The sequence below is a fragment of the Anser cygnoides genome, chromosome 10 (assembly GCF_040182565.1).
Source record: "Anser cygnoides isolate HZ-2024a breed goose chromosome 10, Taihu_goose_T2T_genome, whole genome shotgun sequence".
NCBI lineage: Eukaryota > Metazoa > Chordata > Aves > Anseriformes > Anatidae > Anser > Anser cygnoides.
Window position 1 is genome coordinate 9536623 of NC_089882.1, and position 25683 is coordinate 9562305.

General features: G+C 53.9%; 1 protein-coding gene across 5 annotated transcripts in view; it reads left to right on the plus strand.

The window, feature by feature from the left end:
* Positions 1-22038, plus strand: part of PRICKLE2 (prickle planar cell polarity protein 2) — a 100297-nt gene extending 78259 nt beyond the window's left edge. For all 5 annotated transcript variants that reach the window (XM_067002949.1, XM_067002950.1, XM_067002954.1 and 2 more), the window contains 6 exons: positions 1549-1662; positions 3351-3488; positions 3808-4011; positions 5635-5821; positions 8248-9102; positions 19564-22038. In XM_067002949.1, the coding sequence (XP_066859050.1) occupies positions 1549-1662; positions 3351-3488; positions 3808-4011; positions 5635-5821; positions 8248-9102; positions 19564-20432 (2367 nt within the window). In that variant the 3' untranslated portion in view covers positions 20433-22038. The remainder of the gene's footprint in view (positions 1-1548; positions 1663-3350; positions 3489-3807; positions 4012-5634; positions 5822-8247; positions 9103-19563) is intronic.
* Positions 22039-25683: the final 3645 nt, after the last annotated feature.

The following is a 25683-nucleotide window of genomic DNA, read 5'->3' on the forward strand; positions in this document are numbered from 1 at the left end:
TGGTGGGTCTGTTTCTGCCGTGCTTTAGCAAAGCAAATTCAGGGGTTTGCAGTGGCACACGCTCAGTGCATTCCTGAGCTTCATGGCAGGAGCAATTCCTTTGTCAGCACTGCGGAGTTATGGGTGGAAATCTGCTAAAAATCTCCTTTTTCATAAAATCCAATGAAGGGACAGTCGTATCTAAGCGTTGGTTCAGAGAAGAACCATAAAATGGAGCTGCTGAGAGGAAGAGCAATTGCAAGCACCACTGCAGCTCTGCCTGCAGGTAGCTCTGAATGAGGACAGAGACAGCTGAATGCGGAGTAATTATTCCAGAATAATGCTGGGTTTGGACATATAGCCTAGAATAAAAATGAACAAAGCCTGCCAGCCCGTGGGTGAGCTCTCCTGCCAGCCCTGTCCCTCTCGGTGACCGGCTGTAGCTTGTACATCCCGCAGATGCTGTGTGGTTGTGCCAGCAGAGGAACAACCTTCTCTGGGGAAGCCCAGCCCAGGTGCTGCTGCCCAGGTCAAAGCCCGAACCGTGCAGGTACCACAAAAGCTCACGTGAAGCCACTGCAAAGCGTGTGCCATTTGGGAAAAGCGCTGTGAAATCTGCCAGCAGTGCAGATGCTCTGAAATGAATTTCTGCAGCGCTCAAAAGCAGAGGAAACGTGTCGGGGGATTCATCCAGCGTGGCAAAGGCAGAAAGCTGCAAGTGCTGGGAAAGCAGTTTGTGTCTCTCTAGCCGAGTGCAGATTTAAGGAAGGCATCCATCCCCCTGCTCCTGCCCAAGCATCCCGAGGTGTCCGAGGCTGCGCAGACCCCTGATCCCAGCCGAGCAGTGAGAGCTTTCCCTTACCTTCACATTCTCCTGGTTCCTCCAAGCGCCTGAACGCCACCGTGGCTGCTTTGGAGCTGATCCTGAGCCCAGGAGCCTCATCCCGGCCCTAGAGTGCATGTCCCAGGTGTGGCAGCCGGAGCAGAGTCACCGGAGTTCAGGGCGTGCTTCCTCTCCGGGCTGCCACCAGGCTCTTCCTGCACCGGGGCACGCCGTGCCCCACCGTGCTGCATTTTCAGTAACTGATCTTAATTACACGCTCCAAGACGAAAGAGAAGGGAGAAAAAAAAATTAAAAATAAATAAATAAAAGCGAGCCTTCCAACAGATTTTATCTGCTGTTTATTTCCACAAATTGCAGCAGAAAAGGCCCGGAGGGTTTTGATGGAGGTGGAGGCTGAGATAGCCAGCAACACGGAGGCTGCCGGGGCGCAGCCTTTTTAACCTCCCCTGCCGAGGCAGGTGCCGACACATCCCCGCAGCCGGCGAAGCATGCTAACGCTATGGAGGCTGACGGAGCAAACGGTAACGAGCCACCGGGGCCGCGGCTGGGGCTGCCGCCCTTCCCGAGCCCTCTTTTGAGAAAAAAGGGCAGGAAAAACGAAGCAGCACGCGGCTGCCCCACTTGAGATGATGAGAAATAACCATTGCGCTCGGGGGCGGCTGCTCGGTGCGCGGGGGCACGGCTCGGCCGGGAGCGTCACCACAGTCCCCTCTGTCGTCCCCTAGGTGCACCAGTACTACAGCTGCCTCCCAGAAGACAAGGTCCCCTACGTCAACAGCCCGGGAGAAAAATCTCGCATCAAGCAGCTTTTGCACCAGCTGCCGCCGCACGACAATGAGGTGGGTGGCCCAGGGGGGTGAGCGTCCTCGCGGGGACAGCGTGACGGTGGCGGGGTGGCAGGAGGGGACGGGGTGCTCCTCCTGGGGCCCCTCTGGTCAGAGGCATGGCTGGACTTCTCTGCAGCTCTTAAGGGTGCTTTCTGGGGGGATTTACTTGGATTTCAGTGACATTGCTGTTTAAACAGGCACATTTGCTACCTGGTGGGATTCCATTGGAGGTTGGGAGTTGTTTGTTTTTAAAGTTCCAGCTTTCTTTGTTGAAATGGGCTTTCTTCACGTCTCTGACACAAAAGAGCTTTCTCAGCCCGTGGAGGCCAAAGCCACGCTGAAAGCGGCTCCGGGTGCTGTTTGGATCAGTCAGGACCAGATCCAAAGTTACGGAAGCCCTTCCCAAACGCTGCTTCCAGCTCACGAGCGCGTGCAGCGAGGAGGTGTTTGGCTCTCGAGTGTGAGCAGGGAGCCTGTGAGCCTGGGAAGTCAGGTTTTGAGTCAACACCAGCAGAGCAAACACACCTCGGTGCCTCTCGCAAGAGGCAAGCGAGAAGGGTCTGGTCTCTGACATGCTCCTCCAACAGTGACATCACTGGCTGCTGGTAGCCCACGAAATTTCCCTGCGTAAACAACAACAACAAAGTTTTTCATGCTCCTTTTGAAGAATCCGCTCTGGGAATTGCAGGCAGGGATCTTGTTGCATCTAGGTCAGACGTTAACGAGTTTGCCCATGCGTGGCCGGGTGCCACGGGAGCACGGCGGCGCTGCCGGCGCGGAGGGGAGCTGCAGGCAGCGGGCAGGGGCTTCACCTGCACCCTCGGGCCCCAACCTGCCCGCCTGCCTTCCCTGGCAGCCGCGGACACCCACGGCCTCCCGCAGCTGGAAGACGTCGGGATAAACACGGAGCCTGCACTGCTTCCCTGCACCTTGGCAGGTTTTGCAGCCAGTTCCCCCTCGTGCTCGGTTTTGCTCCTCTGAAGAGTCGCGGTGTGCTCACGGGAGGGACCCTGCTCGTGTTCTCAGCTGAGATCTGGTCAGCCAAGAACTAGGCCTGCGGGGTGAAAATATCCAGAGAAACCTCACAGTTTTATAAGCTTCAGGGAAATTGCAACATTCATTGCTTATATCCTTTTATTTTACTTATTGCCTTCCAAGGAGGTTTTGCAAACACGCAAACTTTACCCTATATCGGAATAATAGGCATAGGTCCTGAACAGCCGGCACACCGTCATTTACATAGGGAACATGGGCTGTGCTCGAGAAACACCGACAAAATGTTTTGAAGCTGCTGTAAAACCTCTGCCATAAGGTGGCTGGTGGAGGAAGGAGGAAACCATCGGTCCGATTGCTGGGTCTGGACACAACTTTTAAGACTTCCAAGCCTTCCTAGAAACCCAGCAGCTGGAGAGCAACCCCCTGCATGGCAAGGACCAAGTCCCGTTGTGTGACCTGCTGTGCGGCACGCCAGCCCGGCACTGTCACAGCAGTTATTGTTCACTACAGGCATCCTGGGCCTGGTTGTGCATTTGTGGTTGTTTTTCTTTTATACGTCATTGAAGCAGTTGCGGGAAGGGTTTGGATTCCTGCTGAAATCCCGCCTCTGGAGGTAGCTCTGTGTTTTCTCGGGTGCCTTAGCGAGGCTCGCAGAGCCTATGGGACCGCGGCTCGGAACACCGAGCGTCGCTCCTGTTTTCTAGGTCCGCTACTGCAATTCGCTGGATGAGGAGGAGAAGAGAGAGCTCAAACTCTTCAGCAATCAGAGGAAGAGGGAAAACTTAGGGAGAGGCAACGTCCGGCCGTTCCCTGTAACCATGACGGGAGCCATCTGCGAGCAGGTGGGTAGCGGCCGACGGAGCGGTGTGAGCAGGGCGGGTTCCCAATAACCAAAGCTGGGGTCAGCCAGGTGTGTGCCACGAGCACCCCATAGTTTTGGGGGACCAGAGCAGTCTCTTTGGCTAATCCCAAAGCCCCTGGCCTCATGTGGGGGGAGCTGCTGGGATCCTGGGGGTGAAAAGGGATGGAGAGACACCAAAAAGAGGGATATTCCCTTGAGCGGTGAATTAGCACTTTCTCCCACTTGTGGAAAAACAACTCATTAGGGATGGGCAGCAGCGGGCTCGCTGTACCCATGTCATACCCTGGCTTTCCCGACAGTGCGGCGGGCAGATCAACGGCGGGGACATGGCCGTCTTTGCCTCGCGAGCTGGGCACGGCGTTTGCTGGCACCCTCCTTGCTTCATCTGCAGCGTCTGCAACGAGCTGCTGGTCGACCTGATCTACTTCTACCAGGACGGCAAGATTTACTGCGGCAGGCACCACGCCGAGTGCCTCAAGCCCCGGTGCGCAGCGTGCGACGAGGTAAGAGCCTGCAAGCCCTGTTAAAATCCCAGCTGCCCACCCCTGTACCATGTTTTTCTAAGGTGCAAAGCTTTTTTCTTGAGTGATTCTTGAGAATAAAGCAAAGTCCTGGGATGGACAGTGGTTTGAGCCTGGGAGCTGAGAGGCGGACCAAAGGGGAATACCCCACTTCTGCCCACTGAAAGATGCACCCCCAGTATGGACACAGCCTACGGGGATGGCACAAACACTTATTTTCCCCCTGTGCATGTGGGGATCACACAAGAAATGCGATGCTTTGGCATCGTTCATGCATGCTTTTCCTGGGGTTTCCAGTTGGCATCCTGGGGTTACTGTGGGATTTTCAGCTGAAGACTGCCCGAGGCTGTTATGGGACAGGTCCTCACTTACGCACAAGCATCCGGGGAGGGCTTTCCATGAGCGTTTCCAGTAACAACACACCCACCCGTGCTGCGTAATTTTAGCCTGGTTGTGTGTGCGCCGTTCCTTCTCCTCTCTCCCCCCCAGAAGAAGCCTCTGGTAGGATGAGTGTTGTGTTTCTTACAAGTAGTGGTGTTTGAGTGCACGCCGAGCTGAAACTGGCTTTCAGAGAGGAGATTAAAGGGATATAGGAAGCTGAACAAATGGAATACAAAACGAATATAGAAAACCATGCAGAGTTGACTCTGAACGTTTCTCAAGTGTCAATCTCTGTTTAAAAGGCTGGTGAAGGAAATTGTTCTGGCTTTTAAAGTTATGAAAACCATAGTGTGGAAAACCATATGTACTATAAAATAGCAAGTCCCATCTATGCAAGCGTATAATAGTAAAAATCCAAGGCTATATGCGCTTCAAATATAAAGAACATTGACGTATGTATCCAATTAAATTTGTAATGTTACCAGTGAAAAAACAACTCCTAACCATGCAACTGGCCCCGTTTCCTCGTGGTTTAGGCTGGGTAATTTTTTTTCATGTATTTTTTATCCTTGCAAATTCTCATACAAGTCCTTCATTCAGCGTCTTCTTTCACACACGCTTCTTCCACTGAAGCACGTGAGAAAGAAACTCAGAAAGGGGAAAGCTTTCGGCACAAGCAAGTGGCAGCCGTGGGAAGGACGATGGTGAGGAGCCAGGTTGCGACTTCTTCCCTTCCCTCCAGAGACTTGCCACTTTTCATTGTCCTTTTGATCATCCTTTGTATTCAGGCCCCTGTCTGAGAGACGGGTAGATGTGTTTTAATAAGTGGCTGTTCTGTTCTTCAAAAGTCCCCCAGATCGATAGGTTGTATATAAGTGTGTTTATTACCCTGATTGACCCCTTCTGCTGATGGATGTGCTTATGAGCACCGCCAGGACGCGTTGCTGCGAGCTGGGTGTTAACGCTTTCTGGTCTGTGCACTGACACCCTCCTGGTGTATTTGCATTGTAACAGGAGGCTCCCCTGGGTGCTGGATCCGATGGGTGCACCTGCCTGCAGCCAGACCCAGGGAGCCCTGCAGGGGCCGGAGTGTTTAGCTGTAAAATTCAGAGGTGGTGTGAGCAAAGGGGCACAGCCAAATCACACAGGCAGGAGGCGCAAAGACTGGGGCCCACATCCCAGATCCCTTCTCTGACTTAACTCTTCTCCACCTTTTTTTCCCAGATCATTTTTGCCGACGAGTGCACCGAGGCCGAAGGGCGGCACTGGCACATGAAGCACTTCTGCTGCTTCGAGTGCGAGACTGTGCTGGGGGGGCAGAGGTACATCATGAAGGACGGCCGGCCCTATTGCTGCAGCTGCTTCGAGTCCCTCTACGCCGAGTACTGCGACACCTGCGCCCAGCACATCGGTACGTGCTCCTCCCCGAGACGGGTTTGCATCCCTCTTCGTGGCAGGAGGGCTGTTGGAGAGCAGCCCCAGGAGCTGTTGGAACGAGTGAGAGCTTCCTCTGGCCGAATTTAACGTGTGCATTTTTCTTCTAAAACTCATTTTCCTGTCAGCAGCCTGGCTCTTTGAACTGCAGCTTCTGCCCAGCCGAGCTTGCTGAAGGCTCGCACGAGTTAATGAGCTACTGATGGGAAAGATGGTTGCTCATTAGGCGTCATTATTGTTTGTGTTTGCCGTTTTTAATTAACCCACAGATAAATGTTCTCAGACGGAAAGAAGTGATGGATCAGAGCTGACCTGCCTTCCTAGCACAGGGAGACGGGGTGATTTAGGGTGCGTTTTACGCTGGGGCTAGCTGTCACCCCGGTACATGGCCGCAGGGCAGCAAGCCGGGCTGTCACAGCCTTGCTCTCCGTGCTCACTTTGCCACTTGGCTGAGCATTTGCTTGCAGTTGGAAGCACGGCACGGGGTGGCCCTTTATCTGTCCGTGGAGGTGAGCTCACGTGTCTGTGCAGCGCTCGAATCATTCACGGGCTGCAGGGAGAGAAAAAAACATTTTGCTCTTGTGCGGTGGCCAGATGGCACGGGGGAAGACACGGGGCTTCAACAAAACACTTGGAGGACGTGTTTGCTGCGACCTATAGCACATCCTTCCCGAAAGCTCAGCTGCGGAGCAGTGAAGAAGCAGCTGTTACGCCTCTCACGCTCCCTTCCCTCGTGCTTCCCCCATCTGCTGCCTGTTTTCCCTTCCATCCCCTTCGCTGGCTCTACCGCAGTGCCCTGCATGGACCGACCCCGGCTAGCTGGCCATTCACATCCCCTTCCCTGTGGCAGACGTGCTTTCATTCTGCCAGGCCTTGATAGAAGAAAAGTGCCTGTAACAGGTAAATGTGACAGCTGATTACCTGGCATGGGCTGAGGGCTCACCTTCGTTAGGGCTGGCGCGGTGGATCGGCGCTGAGCCCGCTCGCTGCCAGGTTTACCCTCCGGTTCCCATTTTGCAGCATATCTGCACGTTTCTAGCAACGAGGGACTGCAGCCATTTTGCTGCGACTCGCTCTGAGTAGTTGCTAGCTGTTGGGCTTAGCAGCCACATATATTAGAGTTAGGCATGTGCTTGGAAGGACTGGGATTTTTGGTAGAGCTACTGAGCAAGGAAGCTGTGCCCCTGTCTCTGAGAGGTGGCTTTGGATCATTGAGAAAGGAGCTGATAAAATCCCACCCGCTGTCTTTTCTCTCTTCTGTCTACAAGGGCGCTTTCTGTAAAGGCATTTTGCTCATTATAAGGGGAGGGGAAAAAAAACAGCTAGGCTAAAGCAAATTTAGCTTGGAGTAAAATGGACTGTGAACACGCTGTTAATTTGGAAATCTTCTGAGGGCACTGAGCCCTTCCAACAGCAAGGCTGCAGCGTGTGTGCAAGCAGGGGCTGCAGCATGTGTGCAGGCACGAGCTGTGCGGTGTGTGCAAGCAGGGGCTGCAACGTGCATGCAAACACGAGCTGTGCACACGTGCAGCGTGGCTCACTGCTGCCCTGGCCAGCCTGCGCCCTGTGCAGCAGTTTCTCAGGTAACGGGGGCTTTTACGCAGAACGGCAGCTTAAACAGGCGAGTAAATGCTATAATTGAAGCCTCGGGAGCTCTGTTCATGGCTTTGACTGAGCGCTGCATCTATACCAGTAAACGTGCCGCAGCGGCTCTGGCCGGTGCCTGCAGCCAGCCCCGGGGTGTCGCTGGCTGGGGACAGGCTCTCTGTCAGCCCCCAGTGCATTCATTCCTTATCCCAAGGGGCTTGGCAGGGGCAAGCCAGGAAATTTGGCTGGGGCAAAAGGCAAGGGGACGCGCTCAGACCCCCTGGGCAGGCTCTTTCCTTTCCGATCTGGGGAAGGGGCCCCAGCAGCCAGAATAAAGTCAGGCTGGGAAGGCGGTCGGGAGCAGAGCAGCGAGGGGCAGGGATGTGATCTGTTCTGTTACGTACTTACCGAGGCAGCACAGATCCCTCTTTATGGTTCGGTTGGAGGCTTTTTGTTTTTTTAAATAGGCAGCGTCTTATTGCTTTGGCTTCGAGGCCTTTATGGAGAACTCGCATTCCTATGCTTTATGATCGGAAATATCCCCGTTTAATGTGAAATAGCTTGAGGCTCGACTCCGCTGCCTTTCCCAGCACTGAGTAACTCCCTAGCAGAGGCCTGCAACCTGCAAAGAATTAGGAACGGGTGTAACTTCGCACGCTGGAGAAACCCCTCCGAAGGGTTTGTGAGAGCGAGCGCGGGTGTAGGTGCTGCTGGCGCGGGAGGGCCGCTCGGCCTGCCTGAGCGCCACGCTCCGCGGTGAGCACACCAGGCCTTGGGAAGGGCTCAGGGCTGACTTTTTGTGTGGTTCCCCCCAAGGTATCGACCAGGGCCAGATGACGTACGACGGCCAGCACTGGCACGCCACCGAGACCTGCTTCTGCTGCGCGCAGTGCAAGAAGTCCCTCCTGGGCCGGCCCTTCCTGCCGAAGCAGGGGCAGATCTTCTGCTCCAGGGCCTGCAGCGTCGGCGACGACCCCAACGGCTCCGACTCCTCCGACTCGGCCTTCCAGAGCGCCCGGGCCAAGGAGTCCCGCCGCAGCGCCAAGATCGGCAAGAACAAGGGGAAGGCGGAGGAGGGCGCGCTGGGCCAGCTGCAGGTCACCTCCAGCCGCCTCTCCGCCGACGTGGACCCGCTCTCGCTGCAGATGGACTTGCTGAGCCTGGCCAGCCAGACGCCGAGCCTCAACAGGGAGCACGTGTGGCGGAGCAGGGACGAGCTCTACCACTACGGGAGTAAAATGGAGCAGGGGCAGTCCCAAAGCCCTCTGCAGCTTCTCAGCCAATGCAATATCAGGACTTCCTACAACCCCGGCCAGGTCCCAGGCTCTCAGCCAGATCTATGGGCGAAGCACTTCAGCAACCCGAAGAGGAGCTCCTCGCTGGCGATGAAGGGGCACGGCGGCAGCTTCATCCAGGACTGCAGAGAGGACTACTATTCGGGGCGGCTTCGCTCGCAGGAGAGCTACAGCGACATGTCCAACCAGAGCTTCCCCGAGACCAGAGGAAGCCTCAAAGTCCCCAAGTACGAAGAGGAGGAGGAAGGTGGGATGCCGACGCCGCAGTGCCGCACCCGGCATCCCATCAACGCCCTGAAGTTCACGGAGGACCTGACGCCCACCGAGCAGACCCCCCGCGGCTCCATGGAGTCCTTGGCGCTTTCAAATGCCACAGGTACGTCACCCCGGGCTCCTGTCCCCCTCCGTGTGATGGGACCCGTGTGCTGGGTCACCACGGCGGGTGTCCTCCATATCTCCTCCCCCTGAAGCAGACCCGGGGACCCGCAAAGTGCTTGGTCACCCTGGGCTGAGACACATGGGGGTGGGCACAGCCCAGCAGCTGGGCTCGTTATAGCCTGTTACTGTAATTAATGTGGGGTGCAAGTGTTCCCGTCCCTCTCCCATTGCTCTCAGCCACCAGACGTGCTGGCACTGGTGTGGGTGGCAGCCTGGGGGCATCACGGGGGGCCACCGGCCGCCTGCCCGGCCCCCGGTGTGCCTGGCAGCCCCGTCTCACTTGGTCTGCTTGTTTAGCAAATGCAGCTCTTTAGAGCTGGTTGGCTTTTCTGCATAGCTCAAAACAAATGTTTTCAAGCTCTTTAATCCTCCCTTTTGTGCAGAGGGAGGAAAAATCAAGGCCAACTGCTAAAGAAGAGACAGATCCTAGCATTCAGCACTTTGAGGACTGCTGTCAGCTGCCGTTGTGGGCTAAAAATATTTTTAAATGCTTTGAAACAGGCCCAGTTTTGCAACCCCTTTTGCTTGTTAGGCAGCCATCAAGCTCGCGGCTAGTTAAGACGAATTCCTTCTCATTTCTATGGAGCTCTCTTTCTCCTCTTCCAATACTGTTGCGACTGCAGGAAAAAGCCAGGCAAGATGCTTTTCCCATCTTGCATGAGTGTCGAGCCCTTTTCTCCCCAGTACATCCCAATCCCAAACCAGACACGGCTGGCGTTTGCTTCGGACTCCCTGAGCAGCAATCTTCTCAGAAAAGAAAATACCAAGCCTGGTTTGCTTGCCAGAGATGCTGGCTTGCTCCTTCTTCACCACTCCCCCGGCATGTTTCCGTTCCAGCCAAGCATTGTTTGGAGCCAGGCTCATCCTGCTCCTGCCCTTGCAAAATCGAGTCCTTCCCTCACTGTCCCCCATCCATGAGCAGCCCGGAGGAGCCTGGTCCTGAGGGGTTCCCCCCAGGGAGCATCGCTGGCCTTGGGGAGCCCGTGCTGGTGAACCTGGGGTCTGTGCTCACCCAGCCCAGACGGGCAGGTTTGCTTTGGTACACCCTTGCCCTATTCATGGGTTTTGGTGTGTTTGTTTAGGGAAGTTGCCAGCCCCGTGGCAAGATATGAAATGAGCCAGGATCCCTCTAAACAGCAAACGTTAAGAGCATGGGGGGAGAGGAGAGGCTGATGAGCTGGAGAGGGCTCAAACAGCCTCAGAAAAAAAGGAAAATAAGATGTGAAATGGAGAGGCAGCTGGGAATTGCCCTCCAAAACAAAGCCCCGTATTTCAAAAGTTGCTCCTGTTCCTGAAAACCCATATTGTGTAAACCCTGCCAGTAGAAACAGTCTTGAGCAACACTGAGTTCCAGTGAGCAATATCTGAATACTGAAGCGGCTGCTTCCTGCTTTGGAGCTGAAGTGTAACAAATTTTCTGAGATACAAGTCAAGAGGTGAGAAACGTAGAAAATCTTTCATGTTAAAGTGAAAACTCGTTCTGTATTTCGTTCGGGAATCCTGGGAGAGAGATCTTCCAGAGGCATCCTCGTCGTGTGGTTGTAGTGTGTTTCTTTGCAGGCAGTGCAAGCAGCTCTCTTCTTTCCTGCTTTTCTGAGAAGTTGCTCAGCATGATGAGGCTTGTAACGAATGTGAGCGATACCTCTGAAGAGGGAGGTGATAACGTTTTTATTAATGTGTAAGATCTAGTAATTTTCATTGCTCTGGGACCTGGCTCAGCTCGGGCTCAGGGGCACTGTGCTAATAACCGCAGCTCTCCAGGGCTGCGCTCGCTGGCGGGGAGCATCGGGGACAGAGACAGAATTATCCCACTTCGTCGGCAGTGTTTTGAGGACAGCCTTGGTGACCTGGCCAAGGTCTGTGGGAGGGTGGGATTTTGAAGGCAGGTGCAAAGCCTAAATTCTGCAGCAGGGCACAGCCACTGCCTTTCCTTGGGCCCCTCAAAGCGAGCTCCATGGCAAACACCATACTAATGCAAACCGGGCTGCGGTGCCGCTTGTGCCAGAGTATGCTTTTCCCTATGCACATCTTGTAAATTATGTTTGGAAGTCAGGCAGGGGCCACCGGTAACTCCTCGGGTTTGCAGACCCTTGTGAAGCACGCCCCAGCCTCTGCGGGCAGCTTCTCTCCTGCCCAGCTGCGAGCTCCCTTTGAGTTACTAACTCTGAACGTTGCTCCACCTTGTAAAATGAAATAATTAGCACTGAATCCATCTAATATTTTATGGCATGGTTGGAAACGTTCTTTTTTTTATGGGGAGCTGAAGGGCAAACAGTCCCTGACCTGCAGAGTGCGTATTAAAAGCTGACTGGTTCCTCCCTGGCAGCAGCTCTCGCTGTGATGTTTCTATTATGACTTAACTAGTAATTAGCCGGAGATGTCAGTAGGGGTGGGTAACAAACCTGGTGTCTGATGGTGGTTCCTGTCCTCTGGACAGAAGCGAACTGAAGTCCTGGGGAGCCTCTTACGAACCAGACACTGCTTAGTCACCCTAAAGCAGATCCCGAATGGCTTAGCTGGGGTGTGCGGCACCACGGTCATCCCGTGCTCCCGAGCACTCACCCTTAAATGGCTCCGTTGTGCTCTGCGGCCACGCTGTGGTGCCTCAGCAGGCTCCGTTAGGTGCCCGAGTGTCGGAGGTAGCACAGCCTTCCCTGGGCTTCGTTTCTGGGTTGGAATTAGATGGCAGCCTCTCTGCTGGCCTCTGCTTGTGCTTGTGTAATCCCCGTGAACGCTGACGGGATTTGAGCACTGGCAAAGGGAAGAGTTTCCTGCTGCTGGGGCTCATCTCGTCCTTCCTCCCACGTTGCAGTTTGGAAATCCCTCTCTGCTCTCAGCCGAAGGCTGCGACAGACCTGAACTGAACGGCCCCTTCTGGGTGGCCGGCTCCTGCCCCGGCCCAGGTGCCAGCAGAGGCAGCGGTGGGGAGAAGCAGCGAGGGTCACGGGGGTTTTCCAGTGAGATTTGGGGCCAGCGCCTGCTCCTGGATGTTCAGCTGAGATCTGAAAGCATATTCTCCAAGTTGATTTTTGCTGTATTTTATATTACCCTTTATATCTGTTTTCCTTTGGTTGCTTTATTTTTTTATTTTTTATTAATGTCATTAGCAACAGTACAAACCAGTGGCTGCTGTGGCAGTGATTACCCCATAGCTCCTTTCATAAGCAACCAGGGCTATGCGAAGATGTAGCTGGTCAGGAAGCTGTTCTTGTGAGGAGGAATCTGGTCCCACCAGAGGTTTGTCCCTTCCCAAAAGGCGCTCGGTCCACTACAGCCCCAACCCCGGTGTTCATGTTGTGCCCAGCGTGCTGCTAGTCGAGGGGTGCTTGCATCGCCCTCTGAAAAGGTTTTGCAAGTGCTGTGTGTGCCTAGCAGCTGAATCAGAAATCAGGAGCTGATCTCTGCTGATCCCCAGCAGTCGTTTCCACGCAATGCCAGCTGGTCGAATAGCCCACTTCAGCAGGTACCCGCGGGCTGAATGTTTCTCCGCGCTGACGGCCGAGCCGCGTGCAGAGAGCACGAGTGCTGCAGAGGGGAGCTGCGCTGAACGGTGACACTGCTCCATGCAAAAGGAGAAAGGGATTTGAAGTATTTCTTGGGAAAACATGTTTGGGTGAGGGTAACAGCCGAGCTTCATTTCCTCCCCTCATCTGTCACAGGCATAAATCCAGGAAAAAAAGAAAAAACTGGTGCCGTTACAGGGTGCAGTGTGACTGCACGTGGATGGCACACGTTTCTGTTACCTCCTCTGTTACGAGATGCTCCAAGGCCCCAAACAGCTTGTTTTTGTTTTTGTTTTTTTTTTTCCCCAGGACTAAACAACTGTGATATAGCCAGAAAGTGGGGAGAGAAAATGCCTGCATGCGTGTGCGCCAGCCCTGGTCCCTGCAGGGCTGCGCTGCTGGCACAGCCTGTGTCCAACCCCAGTGCAGACAGGCTGAAAGCAGGGGGAAATGGGGAAAAGAAAAAGCTGTTTCCCAGGGCTGGGGGATGTTTTCCCAAAAAAAAGTTCAGTGGCTCGGCGTCTCCTGCACTGAGAGGTTGGGAGCAGCTCCTGACCATGCTGCTCCTGGCGCCAAATACCTCGTCCCCCGCACTGTTGGGGATGGTGGGCATGGTGCTTGTGGCGAGCAGGGGCTGGGGGCTGGCCCCCATCCCTGTGCCCCCAGTGCCAGGGGGATGTCAGACCCCCCTGCTGCATCCCTTGGGTGCTTCTCCCCCCGCTCAGCTGGGGAGGGATGTGCCCAACATGGGAAGATTTCATCGGGTCCATGATGTGCTTGGCAAGCGCTGTGGCTCCCCCCGAATTGCAGGGCTCCTGGCCTTTCCCTCGCAGCCCTGTTTACGTTCTGTGACTTCCAGTTACACAAGGGCTCTGCTTTATTTCTGCACCACCCCAAGGCCGGTCAGAAGCGGAGCGAGGCTGAGTTATAAACAAATCCCCGGGAAGGCTGTTTCTCCTTAAGTCCCTTTTTAGTTCTGGGGGTTGAACTTAAAATAAATCCTGTTTCAGGGGCAGGGAGGACGTGCCTGCCTGGTGCTAGGGGAGAGGCAAGGCTGTGACGGGGGGGAACGAGGGATGCCACGCCGTCCCCTCCTGCGTGGCTGTGTCCCTGTCGCACAGCAGCTCTCCTGTCCGGGTGCAGGCACCTCTATGAGGCTGGGGTGCTGAGGACTGCGATGTGCGGATAAATGCCTGCACCCTGGTAAATGCAAAGGCAAGGAGAGCCCTGTTTGTTCGCAGTATCACAAATTTTGCATTCTCCCCATGTAGAGACAGACGATGCGATCTCTGCACGGGCTGCTGCTGGCTGCGGCCGTGCCGCCCTGCGTGAGCCAAGCTTCGCGGGGAGCTCGGCGTAATGGGGGCCGGGAGCTGCCTCCCCTCGTGGGTGCCTCGTTTCCAGCCTCACACCAAGCGTACGTGCTCGCCGTAGCCCCTCCGCTGTCATTTGCTCGGTGTTTTAATAATCCATAATTAATGCAGCCCTGGTTTAGCAGAGCACGTAGCGCAGCTGGGGAGACGTGAGCGCGTTGCGGAGCTTTGTTGTGGCGAGGCTTTAGAGGTGATGCGTACAAGGAACATCAGCTCTTTGGACTTCGTGCCGTTGGTTTGCTTCTCCCATTGTTATATTTTCCTTGGAAGCATCCGATAGGATAGACGCAGCCTTTGCAGTCGGGGTGGGGATCGTACAGCGTGTTCCTAGCAAACCCTAATGTTAAACAGAAACCCGCTCTGTGTTCCCAGAGCTGTAGCCAGCCCGAGCTTTAAATCGCGTGCCCGCAGACGAGCTACAGCTTTCGCTTGTGTTCATCCCAAACGCGTGCGTTTCCATGGCTTCGGCGTGAAATATTGAGCCTGGCAGCCCCACGCAGCGGCAGGCAGCAGCAGGACAGCTTGCTGTGCCCACGGGCACGGGCTGCAGGGACGGGCACGCCAGCGGCACCGCGCTCACAGCCGGGCACATCGCCTCCTGCCTGAGCCAGAGCCCTCGGGCTGGCCATGGTCACAGATTCACAGATTCACAGATTTCTCTAGGTTGGAAGAGACCTCAAGATCATCGAGTCCAACCTCCGACCTAACACTAAGTACTCCACTAAACCATATCCCTAAGCTCTACATCTAAACGTCTTTTAAAGACCTCCAGGGATGGTGACTCCACCACCTCCCTGGGCAGCCCGTTCCAATGCTTAATAACCCTTTCGGTAAAGAAGTACTTCCTAACATCCAACCTAAAACTCCCCTGTCGCAACTTTAGCCCATTCCCCCTCGTCCTGTCACTAGGCACGTGGGAGAATAGACCAACCCCCACCTCTCTACAGCCTCCTTTCAGGTAACTGTAGAGAGCGATGAGGTCGCCCCTGAGCCTCCTCTTCTCCAGGCTGAACAAGCCCAGCTCCCTCAGCCGCTCCTCGTAAGACTTGTTCTCCAGACCCCTCACCAGCTTGGTCGCCCTTCTCTGGACTCGCTCGAGCACGTCCATGTCCTTTCTGTAGCGAGGGGCCCAAAACTGAACACAGTACTCGAGGTGCGGCCTCACCAGAGCCGAGTACAGGGGCACAATCACTTCCCTCGACCTGCTGGCCACACTGCTTCTTATACAGGCCAGGATGCCGTTGGCCTTCTTGGCCACCTGAGCACACTGCTGGCTCATATTCAGCCGACTATCCACCAATACTCCCAGGTCCTTCTCGGCCAGGCAGCTTTCCAGCCACTCATCTCCCAGCCTGTAGCTCTGCTTGGGGTTGTTGCAGCCCAGGTGCAGGACCCGGCACTTGGCCTTGTTGAACTTCATGCAGTTGACCTCAGCCCATCGCTCCAGCCTATCCAGATCCTCCTGCAGAGCCTTCCTGCCCTCGAGCAGATCGACACACGCACTTAGCTTGGTGTCATCTGCAAACTTACTGAGGGTGCACTGGACGCCCTCATCCAGATCATCGATAAAGATATTAAAGAGGACCGGCCCCAGTACCGAGCCCTGGGGGACTCCACTAGTGACCGGCCTCCAACCAGATTTGACTCCATTCACCACAACTCTCTGGGCCCGGCCATCCAGCCAGTTTCTAACCCAGCGAAGCGTACGCCAGTCCAAGCCACGAGCAGCCAGTTTCTTGAGGAGAATGTTGTGGGGAACGGTGTCAAAAGCCTTAATGATGCCTGGTCGGCATCAGCAAAGCAGGAGCAGCAGCCTCAGGGTGCGATGGATAGTGGGGAGAAGCCCCTGATGACATTTGGGACTTCTGCATCGCCCCCAGCCCCGCGTTGTGCGTTTGCTGCACGTACCGCTGGGGATTCGTGCCTTCGCAGAAGGCCTCGCGGGAGCCGTCTCTGGGTTACTGGGTCACCCCCGGGCTTGCACCCGTGGAAAGGGGCCAGAGGTTTGCACAGAAGCAGCCGGCTCACACCGCGGGCTAGAGCGAGGCTCCCGCGCAGCCCCGTGAAACAGATTCTCGGGTTTCCTTATTGGAAAAATACCCGCTGCGTGGCAGGGTCCCCCTCTCACATTCCCTTTTTTTCCAGGTTAGGGCTCGATCGGATTATTAGCTGTGTTCCCAGATGAAACACTTCATTAAGGGGGAGCTGCAGTGGCTGTAAATAAGTGCTGGTAACTCAAGAAGCTCGGGCCTCGCTGCAGTACTGCAGCTAAACAGCCGCAGGAGGGGAAGGGAGGGGCAGCGCAGGACCACAGCAGCATCCCCAGGGACCCGCAGCCGTCAGCATGGGGCGCGAGGACCAGCAGCGGCTGCCTGTGCCCAGCAGCCCTCCAGCATCCCATTTTGCAGGTTTCTGGCCACTTTTACTGCCGAAATTTTCCTTGCAGGAGTTCGGCCGACCTGGAGAACAACACGTTCCCCTCCTCTTCGCAAGCATTTTGTCAGCTCTTGGAGGCTGTTATTATATTCCCCTTCAGCCTCCTCTTCTCTAGACTAAACAACCCCTGGTCTTTCAAACTTTATTCCTAGGTCACGTTTTCCAGATCAAACATTTTAGACCGTTTGTTATTGCTGTCCCCTGGACTCCCTGCAGTCAGGCTGGAGCGCTCCCGGCTCGCTGAGGCTTCGCGGCTCCCTGGAGGAGGGCAGGATTGTTTCAGAGCGTGGACAGACCACGGGCAGGCACCCGTTGTGCTTTGCCTCCAGCTGAGTGGGGAAATATAACATATTTATGGTGCTTTTTAAGCAAATTTAGTTTAGGCTTGGTAATCTCAAAATGGAAACTCTCGGGTGTTTCCCCTGTCTGCATGGCAGGGCCACGCTCCCTCCCAGAGCCGGCTCGGCGTTCAGCCTTGGTACAATCAATGTTTTCCCAGTGATTAAAGACCTCATAATGTGTGCGCTTAATTATATTCAGGCCATCCGGATGAACAGCCAAAACCATCCCTTGGGCCTAATAATTGCTGATTGAACCTTATGCTGGGAGCTTCAGCTGTGCACGTAGCGCAAGCCCCTTGTCCAAAATTTTCCCTGGGTGCTGACCAGCGCTTCGAAGAGGGGAAGGAAGGGGCTCTGTTCCCACTGAGGTGCCTGCAAGGGGCTGGAGACCTCCAAAAAGGGGCTGGGGTCCTCCAAAAACTCAACCTGAGCACTGCTGGTTGTTTTTCCTGCGTGCAGGGCTCCTGCCGGTGCCGTGGTGCTTAGTTTGGAAATCCTGCTCAGCTCTCTCATGCCTCGGGAGCCTCTCCCTGCACGCTCAGGTTATTCTCGCTGGATGCAGACCCGGAGGAGCCGAGAGTGCAGGTGCTGTGGCAGGGGCTGGCTGTGCACCGGGACAAATCTCTGTCCCAGCAGAGCAGGGTGAGACCGGCCCCTTGCGAATGGTGCTGCCAAAACGGATCTGCTGCCGCTGGCGGAGCATCCTGCGGTGCTCAGAGCTGTATTTCTGCAAAGCACCCGTGTCGTTCTTCCTCATTACGGGGCTGCGCTGCTTCTCTTAACGAAGGGCTGCATGAATGTCACCGAGGGCTCGTTTTCTTTGACATCAGCTATTGTCTGACACAGCTGATTAAGGCCAAACTCGGCTGTCGGCAGCTGTGATTCACGCTTGGGTCGGCTCAGCCGGCCACCCCGCTGCTCCTCCAGCCTTTCGAGAGGCTTTTGCTCACGCTGTGAGGGTGCTTATCCCTCATGGGGGGCTTGCCGGCTCCTCTGCGGTGGCACAGAGGGGACCGGGGCGAAGCGAATAATGCGACAAACGGCATAACCAGGAGCAGAGCGCAGAAGGCAGCTGCTCCGGTGGCACGAGACAGACGGTGCTGCAAAGGCAGCAGCAGGGCTGGGAAGCCTCGTGCAGGGCTGCTTCCAAACAGAGGAGGCGGGGGGCAGCTGCAGGAGCCGGCGGGGTTGGTTTAACTCACCTGAGATCAGCAAAAAATAAAGGCACGAAGCTGGTGTGCAAAGTGCGTCCTCAAAAATAAATGCAGCTTTGCTTTTCTTAGCCCAGCCTCTTCCTTTTCCCGTGGCGTTCATGCATTGCCTTTGCTTAGCTCTGCTCTGCTGGGATAAAAACTGGAAGCTTCCCAATTAAAAGCAGGAAAGCAAACAAGCAGAGAGTCTCGCTTCGTAAATGGTGCCGGCGGCTGGGACTCGGGGAGCAAAGCCAGGCAGTGCCAGACCCGGGCTGAAACACTGGCAGCCGGTTGTGCTCGAGTGCTGAAGCTCTTGCCAGTGCCCCCAAGGATAGGATTCAGCTGGGCTGGGCACTTCAGGAAAGCCTTGCCCAACTTTGCAGGATCTGTAGGTCTTCTTAAGGCCAAGTCCCAAAGAAGCCGAAGCGGATTGTGAGCGGGGTTAGTGGCAGCAGTCCTTCTTCTTGCTCGTTTTTGGCAGGCAGCGGGTAGTGCCGAAGGAGCCGAGCTCTTGACGAAATGCAAGCAGCTTTTGTGAAGGGAGAAAGAATTTACTCTTGAATTGTGGGCTGGGTTGTTGTTTTTTTTAATTAATTTACCAAGTCGTAAATTCTTGGCGATTGCATAAGGGGCGTGCGTCATGTTGAAAATCCTGCTGATGGTGCACAGCGCTCCCAGTTCGGTCTGCACGGGGAGATTGCCGGAGAGTGACAGGGAGAAAAGTGCCAAAGCAAACACTCTGCATTTGATTTGGGATGAAATGTATTTCCTTTGAAACAGCTTGCGAAATATGTTGTCCTTAGCTTGTAATGCAAGAGCTTACTGCTGCCAGTTGTCAAGCCAACGTGGAGGCAGTCAGAAAATAGTCAGAAAACACCCAGAAAACAGGCCAGGGCCTAGGGAACCAGGGAGCACGCCGGGTTTCTTGTCCATGAGATGGTACAGAGCAGACGGCCCGCTTCTCTGCGGCAGCCTTCGGGGCTGGAGGGAAGCACCTTGAGCATGGCCAAGGCTGCGCCTCCCACCCCGCCTGGGGACATCGCAGCACAGCTCGGTGACAAGCCTGAATTGGTCGGCGGCCCCGTTTCTGGCTGCTCCTGACATTGCCCAGTCCTTCAAAACATGTCACCGTTGAGCAAGGGGTGGGTGCCGGATCATGGCACCCTAGTTATCTCAGCGTGCCGGGGGCCTCGGGTTACCTCTGACGCATGAATTCGTTTCTGGCATCACTGGTTATTCCTATCAAGTCGCAGACAGTGTAGACATATGGGGAAGGGAGTCGCGAAAAGCATCTAACAGTCCTTGGAGTCCTACTCAAAACACCTTAAATTGGCGTGATTTCCCCAAAGGAGGATCTGTCTCCTCTTAAAAAATAAAATAAAACAGAAAGCATCCTCCTGAAGGGCTCTTCAGGACACCATGTAGAACAGAGCTTATTTTAAAGCAAAAACCCACAGGTTCAGGCCAAAACCAGCCTTCTCCCTGCATCTCCGATGACAGGAAATTCTCCTGCTGATCTCTCTTTTTCCCTCCCTTTCCCCTTCCCCACCAAGGCCTCTCAGCAGACGGCGGAGCCAAGCGCCAGGAGCATCTCTCCAGGTTCTCCATGCCCGACCTGAGCAAAGACTCGGGCATGAACGTCTCGGAGAAGCTGAGCAACATGGGCACCCTCAACTCCTCCGTGCAGTTCCGCAGCGCCGAATCCGTCCGCAGCCTGCTCTCCGTGCAGCAGTACCAAGACCTGGAGCCCAACCTGCACGGCCTGGCCAGCCCCATCGGCTACCGCGAGCGGCCGGCGCACGGCCGCCTGCACCAGAGCTTCGACTATGGCAGTGGGGTGCCCGGGGGCAAGCTGGGGGCGCAGGACGGCGCGAGGCATGCCCCCATGAGCGAGCGCACGCGCCGGCGAACTACCCTGCGGGACGATGACCGGCACTACCGCCCGCACCGCTCGCGACGCTCCCGGCGCTCCCGCTCGGATAACGCCCTGCACCTGGCCAGCGAGCAGTGCTGCCGGCTGAAGGAGAGGCCCTCGCTGCGAGCCAGGGATGACTACGACCAGTTCGTGCAACAGCGGAGCTGCAGAGAGAGCCTGGAGCAGGGTCCCCGCAGGGACGCCTACGGCCACTGTCCCAGGACGGTGTCGGACCTCGCCCTGCAGAACCACTTGGGCGAGCGCTGGGGGCCCTACTTCGCCGAGTACGACTGGTGCTCGACGTGCTCCTCCTCTTCGGAGTCCGACAACGAGGGCTATTTCCTCGGGGAGCCGATTCCCCAGCCCGCCCGCCTCCGGTACGTGACCAGCGAGGAGCTCCTGCACAAGTACGGCTCCTACAGCATGCCCAAGTCTTCCACCTTGGGTGGCAGAGGACAGTTGCACAGCCGGAAAAGACAGAAGAGCAAAAACTGTATCATATCCTAATGGCATCCTTGCCGGGCACCTTCGGAGAATGTAGATTAACTCACAAACTTGCACTGTTCTAGACCATGTAAGCGCTTTTATTGTAACGAAAAGGCCTGAGGAGTAGGGATTTGTAAGAAGGTTGTAGACTGGCTTCTATAAATAGTCATAATCGTGGGCACAGTGAATATATTTTGCACATCTTACTTTGAAAACAAAAAAAAAGTTCACTTTAGCCTGTAATATTTACCTAGTAGTTTCTCTTCTCTCTCCCGAGTACTGCCACCCGTTGAGTTCTCTTTGCCCGTACATTTTTGTTACCACTGTTGGCTATCACCATCCGCTTGCTGGTAGCTCTTGCTTTCCACCATGCCATCATTTCCCATTACCCAATTTGTTATGTCTTTGTCTCTCTCAAACAGTGTGGGAGCCTAAGTTATTTCCATGATTGTTGTAAATGCAATGTAAATGAGAGTTTGGAGAAAATATTTTTGTATTTTGTAATATCAGAGGAATTTCTATATCTTAGGAGTCACTGGGAAAATGCATGCACATCCATAGCTGTATCCCGCCAGAGCTGAACAAACAGTACTTTAGCCCCCCTCAACTTTTCATTTCATCATCAAATCTCTTAAGCATATCAGTGAGAGTTTGAGTAGTTGTTTTATTTTTTAAACTCCTTTTTTTTCTCTCTCTGTTTGTTTTGTTCCTGGTAAATAAAGAGAACATTCGCTGATTCATTAAATCTTGAAGAGGCCTAGGTGGCACTTTGAAGTCTGCTCACACCTGTGGTTTTTAGGTACACTCTCAGTCAAATACAGGAGTCCTGACAGCTGCAAAAGTGACTTTTTTGTTGAATAGGAAAGAACAGAACTACCAAATGTCTGCAAAGTTGTAAATGACCAAAGCTGGAGAAGGAATTTTACATCTCCGTAGAGAATGCTGAAGTTACTAAACGTTGAACTATTATTTGGAGTAAATAAAAGTGTAAATGGTGCAATTGTGTGATGTCAGCATGACGTTGTTTTGAATATAGACTTGTCTTATGGTGCTCTAGTTTTCCGGGTTATGTTAACTGCTGTTCATTACTAAGTGGAAGTCTCAGTATTGCCTACTGCCTAACACTTCAGAGACCGACTGCAAACTGCTCCTGCCCTGGCCGACCACCGACAGCATCGCCCTGGTTGAGAGTCACGTCGGTGGGGCTCAGCTGGGTTCTGGTGGACACGAGTTTTTCTCTGCGTGCTTTCAACCATTGGGGTAGCAGCAGGGTCGCAGGCGATGCTGCTTGTGGCAGCGGTCCCCGGCATCCTCACCACCTCCCAGTGGAAATTCAGGAGGACGGAGGGGCCCCGTCTCCTCCCCACTGCAGGAGCATCCCTGCAGAGCGCGGGGACCCGGCGTTGCCTGCCCACAGCAGCAGCTGCAGGAAAATCATGAAGATGGATGTCTCCACACCACAAACTATTGCTAGGAACTTTTTTGTCGTTTGTAAAGGACAATGTGATAATTATTATTCCTTTAAAAAGAAAACAAAAAAAAGAAATGACACTTAAGTATATTTAAAAAAAAATATTGTTTTTTTTTTTTCCAGTTGGAATAAATGGAAGTATTCATCCAAAGGGAAGAGTCTCACGTGTATGATTTTACTCTGAAGGTGTGATGGTTAATTGGGGAGTACGAGACTGTATTTCCACCAGGCCAGTGCTACAATTAAAGCATGAGGATCAACTCCATCCCATCCCTGACTCCTCTGGTGGGCAGGGAAACCCAAGGCAGGAGGCTCGTGCCCCCCAGGGCTGCTGCCCCCACTGCTGGCTTGGTGTTTAAGAATCCCGGATCTTCACCTGGGGCAAGTCAGCGCAGCTCAGCTGAAATCCCCAGCACAGCTCTGGTTTGTGCCGAGCGAGACTTCAACCTGTAATTTATAAATAACAGCCTTCTCCTCAGAAAGATCACAGATCTTTGCATGTTTTCCCAAACAGGCCTGGTAAGGAGGGTAGGGGTATAGCTTTCAGTGACAAGTATGACACTAACTACAGGTTATTATATAATTGGCTTTTAATATGTACAATTTAATTCTTTGTCACTGATTAAAAGCACAATGAATGTTGTCTATCAGCCCTAAGTACCTCGTGCAGCTGAGCTGCCTGAGGACTAACGACTGTTTGTACAGCAAACCCTGAATTGCTCGGCAAATGACAGAGAACTAATCCCTCGCTTGCTTGTTTAACCGCTTGTTGCCTCTCCAAAAATCCAACTCGAGCAGTGCTTCTGCCTGGTGCCCAACCAGGGTTAAAGCGTTACTGACGGTCAGCAGGGCTGCACCTTTTCCCGTGCTATTGCTATAAGCGCAGCTCCCGCGATGCTCCCCTCTGCCAGCCCAACATAAAGATCTCACACCGCATTTTGGAAGGAAGAAAGCCCCAAGTCGGTTTGAATTTCGGCAATAAAAGTGTAAACCAGCTAAACCCAACTTCGAAATCATTTTTACTCTTCATATGGGCTCCAGAAGTCCCATACAATTGTGCACATAGGGAAAAAGAAAATTTCTTTCTTCCTTTCTTTTTCTTTTTTTTTTTTCCCCTTGTTCAGGGTATGATTAACCATTTCTGACAAACCCACTGAGCCTGAGGGCTGGAGCTACAAGCCCGTGAAATTCCGCTCCCTCGCCATCTGGCCCCGCTGGGTTACCCTCGTGCACCCACTGGCTGCGGGTCGCCAGCGGCCTGGGGAGCAGGGGGCACCTTGGGGCACCTTCACAGTCATTTCTGTCTTCCCCATCTCCCAAAATTTGGTTAACGTGGCCCCAGCTGATGCAGATGAGCACCAGGCGGTGGGGGAGCCGGGGGTGCTGCTGATGTAGGGGTTTTGCCAAGGGAGCCCTTGCCAGCTGTGGTACCAGAGTCGGGCTGGCACAGCGTCAACCCTGCTACAAGAAAATAATAAATAAAAAATCTGTTTAGGCCTATTGCTGCCACAGTTCTCTTCCATAAAAGATCTTCCCCCCCCCCCCCATATAGACACAGTATCCAAAGGAGCACTCAACTTTAATTTTAATGGCTTCTCTTATTTATTTATTTTTAATATTCTCGACTTTCGGAAGCAGCCGCTTGAAGCCAGCAGTTTCCTTCCCCATTTCCCCTTTCTACCCAGGCCTTTGTGCCAGCCGCTGCCCTGCCTTGGGGCTAACCCCCCGGGTGGGCTGGCTTCGGGATGGGAAGCCTGGGGAGCTGCGTGCTGCTGCTGAATCTGGGCTGCCCTCATTCTCCTGCAGGTTGCTGTCACCTATTTGGTTACCACCCTCCGCGGCCAGGGGAAGCTCATTAGCTAAGAGCAATTCCAGGGCGCTATTTTAAAGACTAAATGCCCTTTTTCTTTTTTTTGTAGGGGGTGGGGGATCCCATTTGCTCACACCACCTGACATGATGAGAAAGAGGAGACTTTATGCAACCTACTTTCAACCTAGGTCCTTAAATCTATTTAGGAATTCAGGTCCTGTTTGAGTACAAGGGGAAAAGGGGAATTGGTGGCCAGGGATGCTGAGGGCCATGAACAAGCCACGAGAGAGCTGGCACCTGTTTCCAAAAGCATCTGCGAGCAACCATGCTGGAATACCAGCTATTTTCCACAGGTATTTCTATTCTACAATACTAAAAATAAAAAATTAACATTAAAAAAAGCGCCTTTTATTCCCAGTCAGGTACTGCTGGATGCTGACACTCACTTGCTAATCATCGAGACACTGTTGGAGCCACAGCTGGTGCCAAGAATGTCCTTCTGCATCTCCAAGCAGGGAAAAAAAAAAAAAAAAAAGAAAGAAAGAAAGGAGGAAGTTTCAATCATTCAGGTCTCTGCTCCTCGGCATGGACCTGCTGGGCTGGGCGCATCCCCCCCTTGCTGCTCCACCTGGGGGGAGCGGTGACCCGAGAGCTCCTGCCTGCTGCTCCACCCTGCTGCCGCTCCCCTCCTTATTAATAACACAGCGAATTACCGACATCCCTGTTTTAGGCAAAAACCGCAGTCGTTTGCTAAAGCACTCTCAGGAGAGTTTTCCCGTTGTAAAAGCAAATATTTATATCTGCTGCGCTCTTGGAGGCTCTGGATACGATCAGTTCTTAAAGTGAGATTTAGCTGAAAGAACTGATTTATTAAAATGGATAAACAAAGCCCCGTGAAGCGAGCTAATTCAGCCTAAATAAAGCATTAAGCTCTGAAGAGCGCCCATCACGTCGCAGCATATACACACACGTACGTGCCTATACGCACCCAGATATACACACACATCACTCATGCAGCCCAGCGCGCCGTCCCCGGGGACACGATCCCACGTCAGCTTCACCCCCATGGGAACGCTGGCCCTCGGCCGGGCTGTGTGTACATTAGGCTACGTATAAATATATTTATATATATATATATATTAGCACGTGCAGGGACTGATAACAGCTCCAGCCCTGCAGCCAGCCGGCCCTGGCCACCCCTGCCCAGTTGCTGGCTCTGCCAGGGCTCGGTGCCTCAGTTTCCCCAACTCCAAAGCTTCAGCACAATTATGTCTTTACCCACAAGGAGCTTAAAAATCCTAGGTTATTTAAATCCTCGATTCTTTTCTGTGAGTTGGTCTCTAATTGTCAGTTATTTGCTCACGAGTACTCTTATGGCTGATGTCGGAGCAGGCTGAAGCAGCTTTTATTTTGGTACTTGGTTTAATTAGGATTTTTGGAACAGCGAGGCAGGGGCAACATCCAGTCTTGCTGCTCATCACATATTCATTATTTACATTTCCAGTATCCCAAGTAACTCGGCCCAGAAAACAAATAAATGAAAGCCGAAGCATACACAAAACATCTGGAGGTGCTGCAGTTGTTACTGATCGCTCGCAAGGCACAGGGGCTCCACGGGGCACGGCGATGGACAGGGTCCGTGTGGCTGCTGAGCCAAATGGAGGGGGTCTGCTGGGGTGGGGGCTGCGGGAGGACCCCATCCACGGTACCCCATGGGGCTGGAAGTGCCCCTCTCTTGCTCATTCACGATCCTCATCATTTGTAAAAAAAAAAAATAATTAAATATAATGACATCATTTCTAATGGAAAAGTGATTTTATTTATTTTTTCTTTCTTTCTTGTATATTTGTGTTTGGCATCTGAAGGGCACGTGGGGGGAGATGCTGAGCGAAAGGCTTCGCCACCGGGCTGGGAGGACTCGAAGACGCCCCCAGCATCCTCCTGCCCCGGCCGGATGGGTTCGATCGCCCCTTGACGCCGAGCCAAGAGGC